General features: G+C 50.7%; 1 protein-coding gene across 16 annotated transcripts in view; it reads right to left on the bottom strand.

Moving 5' to 3' along the window:
• Window positions 1–3,499: 3,499 nt before the first annotated feature.
• The window catches only part of nrxn1a (neurexin 1a), a 67,837-nt gene continuing 60,747 nt past the window's right edge, over window positions 3,500–10,589 (bottom strand). For all 16 annotated transcript variants that reach the window (XM_076033460.1, XM_076033468.1, XM_076033466.1 and 13 more), the window contains 2 exons: window positions 7,405–7,483; window positions 3,500–6,193 (listed from right to left, as the gene is read on the bottom strand). In XM_076033460.1, the coding sequence (XP_075889575.1) occupies window positions 5,895–6,193; window positions 7,405–7,483 (378 nt within the window). In that variant the 3' untranslated portion in view covers window positions 3,500–5,894. The remainder of the gene's footprint in view (window positions 6,194–7,404; window positions 7,484–10,589) is intronic.

The following is a 10,589-nucleotide window of genomic DNA, read 5'->3' as shown; positions in this document are numbered from 1 at the left end:
CATTGACTTGTCAGGGTGACGGCGCCCGACTGGAAACTCGACGTAAAGAAACTGATCTTTATGATTTATTCCAAAACAGGAAGAAAAACACAGCCTTGAGCTCCTGACACGACCACACACACACACACACACACACACACACACACACACACACACACACACACACACGCACACACGCACACACACACACACACAGGACAGTGGCAGGATAAAGAGGCTCTGTGCTGAAATCAACCAGCAGGTGCACAGTGGATGCGTGCTCATGCATGATATCAGACTTTTCTTCGCAGATTAAACTCCTGCCAAGCGCACTGCGCCTGTGGATGGAAATATTGACACCTAACACCCTGTGAGCGTGCAATGAGGCGCTGCCAGCAAACACAGGTCCAAGTCATCTGATAATTAATATAGGATTGTCTCTGTGGTGGTTCTGCTGCTGCTGCTGCTGCTGCTGCCTGACTGCTGAGTGGGGGCAGCGGGAACATCTGGTACCAGCCTCCGTCCTCGGGCATCATCCAGATCAGATTGACCTAAATATCGATCGCGATCTCCAGCAAGGGAAGTGTAAAGGCCCCACGAGGATGTACCACTCTCGCAGTCTTAAACTATCATTATATGCCATATATATGCTCTCACTATGCGACACACATCCTTTGGTTGGAAAACTTTGATGTTGGCAGACTGCATGATGACCGAGGCAACAACGTACGTCAATATGCGACCAGTGTGCACGTTTATGGTTGCAGGAAAAAAAAAAATCAATAAAGAAGAGAAGGAGAATTTGGCCCTGGCAAAAGAGGGAAACTGGCAATATTTTGCATCATTACCGCTTCTGCTAGCAATTCGCGTTCCACGACTAGCGTTGTAGGAGCCGTGAGTGCATAATGTTTATTTGTGAGCGCAATTCTTTGACACCTGGGTAGGGGGCGTGTGTGTCACTGTAGGGTGTAGCCACGTCTCTATTTAATGGCATTCACCTGTGCGCCTCGAGGGTGTTGATGTGGTGGGGTGAGCGCCGGAGGCGACATTTTCTGTTGACTACTTTGCCTGAATTAAGATCGCTTTGTGTTTCCTGTGATTGTTTGTTTACTGGAGCTCGTAGTGATAAGAATAAAGTGGATACAAATAACCTTGAAGCAAGATTGGATTTATTTTTGCACGCGAGTCAACAATCTACTCCTTCATTTAGCCCACCACGGCCTCTTTATTTTTTCGATCACCGGTAAGCCGCAATAAGCGTAACAATAGCGCAACTGATATTTATCGACCCCAGCAATTACTACATGTACGAAAATGTGTATTTGAGATGAATATTGAATATCTATCTATCTATCTATTTATGTATCTATCTTATTAATCATTTCATCATCGTTTGTTTGTCTCTCGGTGGGTTAGCAGTAGTTGATAGTAAAGCCGTCACACTGTGAGACTGTCGACCCAAATCATGGTAGAATTTCTGATACTGTCAGAATTTTATTGCAGGTCGTCTTTTGGTGCAACGCTGTGACGCCGGCCGTCCTTGAGCCTGTCTCACGGTGCGATGACAACCAAAGGTTTCTCCACGGTGGCCGTCTTTAGTTTGAGACAAAAGACGGCTGGAAATCGTTCAGTTTCCTGCAGAGCAATTGGTGGAATCATCCAGGCGGTCGCTGGCTCTGCACGACGAGCTGAAATACAGCACGTTTCTCTCTCTCATCCTTTTTCTTTTTTAATCCATGCACTGGCTGGCTCCGGCTCAGCCAAGGACGACGAGCGACGGAGAAGAACATGAGCCATTTGTTCAGACACCTTCAGCAGAACGAGTGAAAAGAACAGAAAACGGAAAAAAGAATCGCCGGCAGATAACAAAGAGGAGGAATGGCAGGTCCTTGCAGTTCCTCGCTGCATCTTTCATCCAGCGAGAAGCAACTCTGCAGAGAGCTGCACCAAGCTCCGCACTTCAAAGCCCTGTTTGCTTTCTCCCTCTGTCGACGCACACAGACAGGAGGGGGGTGGGGGGTGGCGGTGCAGGAGGAGAGGGCGCTCTAATCAACGAGGAGACGCAGGAATCCAAGACAGGAATCAGAGAAGCTCCTCTGGAGGAGCAGTTTGGCACTCGATCTTTGGCCCTCTGGCCCTGTCATGAAATCATCACAACATTAAAGCTCTAACAGGAGGCCCGAGGAAGAAAGGAATTGAAGAATCATTATATTATGAATTGGTTTGACAGTGAACTTACGTAAGAATGTTTGCTGTCGAAAAAAACCCCAAAAAACAAGCTGTGTTTGAAATACCTATTAAATCTGCTTTCTTGTTGAGAAGTGACCTAAAAAAAGGACAAATCAACATCATTCCTCATCTCTGAATGTTTCCTCACCTTCATTTACATTTCAAAATGAAAGCAAGAGGGCTCGTTAATAATTTAGCCACTCTTGTTCTCGACAAAGTGGCTCCATAAACTCCCTCCAGCGCCGAGGGATGCAGTTGCTGCTGGAGACCAAGAGGCTTCGGAGCAGATGAGCGGCACCATCCACGATCTTCTGCACCATCCACTTGAGAGCTTCCTTCACTTTCACTTCTGTCTATCAGCCCTCTGTGATGTCACAGTGGCTCCTGCTACCTCCTCCCTGGGTTGTGGCTACACCCCCAGCCAGGTAATGGCTCCGCCCCATGTGTTTTGACTCCTCTTGCAAAAATGGGGAAGCGTCACAGCGTCAGTTTCAGCAGGAGGCTGCAAACAGAGGGCTAAATGTGCTGTTTTCTGTAAATCTAGAGCGAGTACATGAAGGAAATACACTAACTAAAACATTTCAATTTGAAAGAAATTATGATCATTTTTTAATAAGATTTGAAAATGTGCAAAACAATGAGTGGAATGTTGGACATTGAAAATATAAAAATTCCAAAAATCATTTTTGATCTCATGAAGTTCATCTTTCGGTTTTGATTTACAGATTTTAAGTAGTATGTCTGTGAAGATTCTTATCCAGGTCATCTTTAAGTAGAAGAGTTTGCGGCAACTGGACTCATTCTTGTCATCTTGAAGACGTTTTCGCCTCTCACTGGAAAGAACTGAAGAAGCCTTTCGGATGAGGGGTGAAAAGTTTTCCCAAATGAATCCTTCCTTTAACTTTTATAACAGCAGATTACAACAATATATATCTTGACCTATTTTACGCATACTTTGTGCAACCAGCACCATAAATTGCTAGCGCAAGTAAGGGTATGTAGCCTCCTGCAAGGCATGCTGGGAAACATTTGGAAAAGGGGAGAGGGTGTTGATGGGAATTGGTGCGTTTTCTCGGCACCGAGTCGGTCGGAAGTGATCGGGTTCATGACTCACTCTGCAACGGCCAATTCGTATCAGAGAAATCCAAACCCTTTCAGCGTGGGCGAGGATAACAAGGAGTGATATCAGTATCAGCTGCCTCCCATTTTAAAAGCCACACAAGAACAAAAGAAGCCATCGTGCTCTCTGATCCGCCTGCAGGGCAGAAGGAAAAGCGACACCCCAGGCTCATCACTTGGGTAATATTTTATTTACTTGTTAATCTTCAAAACTATTTTTCTTAATAAATTTTCCACTTTATGTTCATCAAAGAACTGTAACAATAAAAATAAAAGTAAATACTGTAGAAAAATTGTACATATAGAAAATAAACATGGTTAATGGACACCGAGATGTAGAATCCCATTGGCTGAGGCGCCTCCTTTGTTTTTCGGGAGGGGAGGGGAAGGGGGGCAACACAAGGAGAGACAAAGAGGCTGGCGGGGCGTTAAACAGACGGGAAACATAGTAAACCGGAGGAGGGAGGATGAGGAGGAGGAAGGCCAGGTCAGGACGGAGAGAAAAAGAGGAAAATCTTTGTTTAAGATGTCAAAATCTGAGATGTCTCACACACCGTGTCCACCGTTTGTGCCTTTGGGGCCTCCGCTCGTCCAGCATGCATCCGACAGTTCGGTTGGGCGTCTCGGGAGAACTCAAGGGGTTTTGTCCATGGTTACCGCCAACAAACAGCAGGGGGAGCTACAAGGTCTTCATCCCGGGACGGACGGACGGACGGACGGTTAGTCCAAGAGTGAGTCACAACCGCCGGTGGAGCGGAAAAGACGAGGCAAAACAAAAAACAAACAAAGCAAAAAAAAGGACGCACACATACAGTACACCATGGCTGGAGGAGGGAGGGACGGCGAGCTGATGAAATTTAAAGCAAGCGGTGGTGAAAACCTCCACGCTGCCAACGGCGCCACCTTCAGTTCAGTCCCATCAGCTTCCTGCCAGGAAACAGGGCTGATTGGTTTGGAGGAGTTGGGAAGGGTGTGGGGGAGGGGATGGAGGGGTTGGAAGGAGGGTGTGGCCCTTCGAGAAACTCGGCAGCAGACGCCTCCTAAACTCCTCCACTTCCGCCCGGCAACAACAGGCCAACAGACAACAGTTACACTCGATTGGTTGGTTTTTTCAGGGAGGAAATAAAAAATGCCGGGGTCTGTCGGGATGCGGTTGGATCGAAACAAAGAAATAAACCAACAAACCATTTGAAGTGTGTGGGTGTTGCTTTGAGCCCAGGCGGCGGGTCTGCAGGGGGCGCTGTGGAGCCCCCCCGGAGTTTCAACGCGGTAGAAATCACACGGAGTAAGATAATTCACGTGCAACAAGACCCCTCCCACCCAACCCCTCCCGCCCTCAGAGAGCCTGAACTGACCCAAAATGTTCTTCATCATCATCGTCATCATCATCATCGTCATCATCGTCATCAACGGGAGCAGTAACACTGACTGAAGTGACGGTCGGCGTCACCGTCTTCAGCTTCCAGTCTGATGAAGATGTGGGGTCTTTAGTGTCGTGTGTGTGTGTGTGTGTGTGTGTGTGTGTATGTGTGTGCGTGTGTGTGCGCAACACTGCAGCCACTGCAGCTGGTGTCTGTAGGTAGCATCTCGAGTGCCGACAGTCTCATCCAGGAAAATCTGTCCGTCCTCAGTTTTTTGTGCTGATTCCGCCTCCGTATTAAAAACCCTTTTCATCCCCACGCTGCCTTTTTTTTTTTTAAGAATTAAATTTAAATTCATTGAACTCTTTTTTTTCTCTTTTTTTTTAAACACGGACGCACCGGCCCCGCCTCTGCCCGCTCACCGTGGCTTGATTTTCCATCGGGGCTCGTGTCTTTTCTCTCAGCGAGTCCCTTCTGCATCAGCGAGGCAGGAAAAAAAAAAAGGCCAAGAAGCTTTTTGGAAGAGACACTTGGTGCTTGTTGTCTTGTTTTTTTCTTTTCCCTTTTCATCTCCTCTGATTCATCTTTGCTCTGATGCTCCGTCGTGCTCCGGCCCCTGATCAGATCTCTCCGTCGGCTCGGCACTGAGTCTGTCTGTCTGCAGCAGGGCAGACTGTTGATTCCGTTTTATTTTTATTCATTTAATATTTTTTTTTGAAAGGTCCCAGTCGTCCCAGGATAGTTCTGCACTGGGGGCTGGACCCACTCAAACTGGTTGGAATGGTTTTTCATGTGGACGGAGGAGCCGCGGTGGGGCTCTGTGCTCCTTGGTAAATACTGTACAGCGAGGGTCCACGTCCCCGGGACTGTGTGTGTGTGCTTATGTATGTGTGCGTGTGTGCTTATGTTTGTGCTTATGCATGTGTGCGTGTGTTATGTTTGTGCTTGCCAGCGTGTGTGTGCGTTCGAGGGTTATTGGATAGTAAACATTAACATCAGCATGTCGTTGTCAGTGTGTATGTTTGCTGCTTCTTCTTCTTCTTTTTTTTTTCTCTTTCTTTCAGAATATATCTATGTATGTACATATACCGCTATATATAAAGGTGTGTGTTGCTTTGCGCTGCGTTGCGTTGCGTTGCGTTGTCTGGGGGGCGGGAGTGGGGGCGGAGGGGCTTTCGGGAGCGCACCACCGGCGCCCCCTCCCGTTCAGACGTAGTACTCCTTGTCCTTGTTCTTCTTGTTCTTGGAGATCTTGGCGATGCCCAGCGGCTTGTCCTTGGCGCTGCCGTTGGGCTGCGTGGCCGAGTTGCTGATGTAGTTGCGGCTCTCGTCCACGTGGTAGGAGCCCTCGTCGCGGTTGCGGTACTTGTACATGGCGTAGAGGAGGATGAGGATGCAGAGGGCGGCGGCCGCCACGATGCCCACCACCATGCCGGTGGTGCTGTTGCTCTCCCGCACCACCTCCGACGGCCCGGGGAACTTCACGTCCGGCAGCGGGGGGCGGGCTGCAGGAGGGTAAGATATTGCAAAATGGCTTAGATTGCAAATGTTACGAACAGGGCTGTCAGCATTCACACGCTCATCGCGATGAGGTTGAATAAAAGGCATAATGTGTTCATCTTTTTAACGGCATTTTAATCGCAAGCTTTTTGTCCCTTTCGGTCAACATCATGGTGATGTTAGCTGTGTTCATATCGTGCGGTTTCAGCAACCACCTGCACCAGCGGTCCTCAATGGACCGGTTTGGCCGCTTTGACAGGTAGTGGACACACCCACGCAATATACGGGGCGGGGCTTGTCTACAGGCCAATGATACGAGGACAGCCTCGTACGCTGCTGCAAGCGCAAATTTCAACTTTTTTTTTTCGGAGTCAGTTCACATAAGATGCCTGACTCTGTTTACAGGACACTTCAAGTGTTCTGAAAACCGTTCCTGGCACGTTTGCTTTGGACTCACGACAGGGGTCATGCATATGTCACATAAGTGGGTGTAGATGCAGTGTTCTGAAAGAAATAATATTAAAAAGGCCAATGTGTTCTTTGTGTTCATTTGGATCCCAATTAATACAAAAAAACCCACAAACTAACAGAATTATAAACATGCAAATCAAAATGCGATTAATCGCAGTTAACTTTGCAAAGTCAGAGATTAATCTCCGTTAAAAACATGAATGGTTTGACAGCCTAGTTGTGAGATGAGGCGGTGGGTGATGGGGGCGGGGGAGAAGCTGCAGCCCAAAGATGTGGCACGTCGCCCGGCACAAATTATTCCACATCTATTTTGCATAAGCTCTGCACGCAACTCGGGGGCCAGAGCCGTTTCCGTATTACGGATAATGTGTAAACAGATGAGATTAGAGCGGCGGCGGCGCTGGCGGTACGGGGGCGTGTTCTATCAGCTTTTACTACTTGCGGCTGACACTTTATGGCGACTGTGTGGCAGCGATGGCGGCGCGATGGTGATTTACGGGCGGCGCGTTAAAGGGCCGCCGGGATGAGCGGGAGGATTCTGGGCAGGGCGGCAGGGAGACGGGGCGAGGGACATAAAACGGCGTGAAGGGATGAAGGCAGGCGAGGTGAGGAGGGGGCGGAGGGGTGCTAAGTGTGGAGGTGATGGCCGCAGGCGGGGCCAACAGGGTGGGGATGAAAAATTCATGGGGGCGAGTCGGCGCCGAGGAAGCGCACGGGCCGAACAGGGACGAGCAGGACGGCTCACCTGAACTGGGGTCGCAGGGGTCGATGTCCTCGTCGTCGCTGGGACACTCCGCCGACGCCACCAGCAGGTCGTCGGCCGACTGCGGAGAGAAGAGGAAAACAGCCGTGAGCCCGAAAGCCGCATTTGTTCTGTTGCTGCCACTTTGTCGTCGTCGTCGTCGTCGTCGTCTTCTTCTTCTTCTACTGCTTGGAGAAGTGCGGACGGCAAGCAGACGGTCACCACCTGCGCCGCGACGTTTCTTTGAGACGGGTTGTTGCCCTTACAATGCCGTCGACTCCAGACATGCATGCACGCGCACACACACACACACACACACACACACACACACACACACACACGCACACACACACACACACGCACACACACACGCACACACACACAAACGCGTGCACAGTCCAGCGCAGCAATGTTGTAGATCAGGAAGGAGTCGCCGCTATTGCACACATCTTTTTTTTGATTTTTTTCCAGGGTGGCGGGGGTGGGGTGAGGTCATGTGACTTCACTCGCCACAGTGCAGCAAACTAGTGTTACGAAGGCCACAGGCAAAATTCGCAAACTGCCCCAATAATTTTTCTTTTACGTTGTCTTGTTTTTTTGCCTCAGCCAATGGGAGTCGAGTTGGCGTTGCTTTTCCAGGCTCTTGACTTATTTATCAACACTTTGCTTTAATTAGCAAATCCCATCTGGGGGCAGGAGGGGGGACTCTGACGTTAATCCCAGTTTTTTCCTGACGACCCGCTGGATCCTGACACGGTTGCCTTGGTGAGTGTGTGTGTGTGTGTGTGTGTGTGTGTGTGTGTGTGTGCGTGTGTGTGTGTGTGTGTGTGTCACTGTCAGTTGGAGGAAAGAAGAGAAGCAGAAGGAAGGAAGGAAAATGTTGTCTCGTTGTGTTGTTGATTGTCTCTCTCTCTCTCTCTCTCGGACCCCCCCCCCCCCCACCCCCCTGCTTCACACCTCCTCTGCTCGGCTCCATCTGATGCTGGCGAGCGCTCAGAGCGTCTGCGGCGGCGTGGAGCCACGGGCGGCCCAATGGAACCCCCCCACCCCTCCCCCCACACCCCCCCTCTCTCCCTCGCCCAACGTTTCATGACATGTTCCAGCCCAATGCTCCATCAGATGGTGCCCCCCCCCACCCCACTACCCCCTCCATCGGCTCCACGTCAGTAACCCACTAGGCTCCACCTCTAACCCACATTCATCCCAGCGGAGCTCATCTCATCCGCACATCTTCCTCCTGCTCCCTCTCGGTGAAGGAAAAAAAATAAAAAGATAAGGAGGCCCCCCTTTTTTCCATCCTCACCATCCATGCTCCTCTTGTTGCCATGGCAACTCTAAGTTCAGGACTGTTAAAAAGATGGGGGGGGGGCATACATATATATATATATATATATATATATATGTATATATATATATATATATATATATATATATATATATGTATATATATACACACATATGTACATACATAAAATACATGCACACACATTTTTCGCCACAAAAAGAGGTGTGCAGCCTCAGTGGGGACCTGTGTATTGATTTGCTATTCCAGCCAGATTGTGATACGAAGAAGGACGACGTGCTCCTGGGAAGATAGAGAGGATTCGAGGAGCAGGCGAGTGGAGGAGGAGAAGGAGAAGGAGGAGAAAGAGGAGGAGGAGGAGGAAGCAGCAGCAGCAGCAGGAGGAGGAGAAGGACTTCAAAGTGCTCAGGTCTTTACTTAACACGGCGCTAATGTGCTTGGCATATTCATGAAGCGCTGTTAAACATCGCCCGCCGTGGCGCCAGGGAGGAGAGAGAGAGAGAGAGAGAGAGAGAGAGAGAGAGAGAGAGAGAGAGAGAGATAGATAGAAAGGGCCGTGCGTGTTTTAACCAGGCTGGGCTCGGCGTCGCTCGCCACTCGGCGCCAGCACCAAATTAAAATTGGATTGTGATGCATTGCAGTGGATCTTAGTAGCCAGCGGAATAAAGCAAAGTGAGAGAGTGAGAGAGGGAGGGAGGGAGGAGAGAGAGATAGAGAGGGTGGCAGAGCTTTCAAAGAGCAGGAGGAGGTAGAGAGAGAGAGAGAGAGGTAGGGAGGGATGGAGGGAGAAGCTCTGGAGACACATTATATCCGGAGCAGAAGAGAAGGAAAACAAAGCGGGACACTAAGTGCTCGACGAGAAGAGCGCCGACTGAAAACCTGCCGCCCTCGCTCCTCCCTCAGCTCCTCTCACCTCCTCCTCCTGCACCTTCTGCTTCTCTTCCATCTCCTCCTCCTGCTTCTCCTGTACCTTCTGCTCCTCCTGCACCTCCTCCTCCCCTACTCCTCCTGCTTCTCCTGTACCTTCTGCTCCTCCTGCTTTGAGTCCTGCTTCTCTTCCAACTCCTCCTCCTGCAGCTCCTCCTTCTCCTGCACCTCCTCTTCCCCCTCCTCCTCCTGCACCTTCTGCTCCTCCTGCTTTGACTCCTGTCTCTCCTCCCCCTGCTCCTTCTTCTCCTTCTTCTCCTCCTGCACCTCCCCCCCCCCCTCTCCACCAGGAAGTCAGGTTGCATAAGGTCCAATCAGGGCCAATCAGACAGAGCCCTCCCTCTCCCAGTGGCCTGTCGCTGGACTCACCCGGCAGGTGACCCGCTGATCTGGTCCTGGAGCTCCGCCTCCACAGTCCAGTCCACTCAATACCCCCCCGCCCCCCCCCCCTCCTCCCCAGCCCCCTTAACCCCCCTTCCCCCCACCAATCCAAAAAGTGACAGGAACCAATCAGCCGCTGAGTGTCACCGATCAATGATGAGCCTCGGCGCCGCTCGCCTATCGATCCGTCCCCCCCCCCTCCATCAGCAGAGGTTTCAAACCCCGGTCGGAGCGGCAACACAAAGGGCTGCCAGAGTGAGTGAACCGAGGTCCTCGGCTCCGACGAGTGTGAGCCAACCCGACCCAACCCTACCGGACCGCACCGCTGAGCGGAAACCGTCCGAGCGCACGACAAGACGAGACTGCGATCCGCGGAGGAAAAAATGAAGTTTTTTCTGGCTTCTGGAGAGACGCACAAGCCGGAGTTGGCGAACAGACAGGAAGTGAGAGACACACAGAGAAAGGAGGAGAGGGAGGTGAAAAGCTTCTACCTGAGCGGCCGAGCAGTGCCAGCGGCCGTCCATCCCTCCCGGACCACCCAGCTCACACATGGTGACGGCGGCTGCAGCAGCAGCAG

Source organism: Nelusetta ayraudi, unplaced genomic scaffold (assembly GCF_046127955.1).
Source record: "Nelusetta ayraudi isolate G7.1 ecotype Tasmania unplaced genomic scaffold, CSIRO-AGI_Nayr_v1 ptg000042l, whole genome shotgun sequence".
In the NCBI taxonomy this organism is placed as follows: domain Eukaryota; kingdom Metazoa; phylum Chordata; class Actinopteri; order Tetraodontiformes; family Monacanthidae; genus Nelusetta; species Nelusetta ayraudi.
This window is presented reverse-complemented; position numbering and strand designations above follow the sequence as displayed.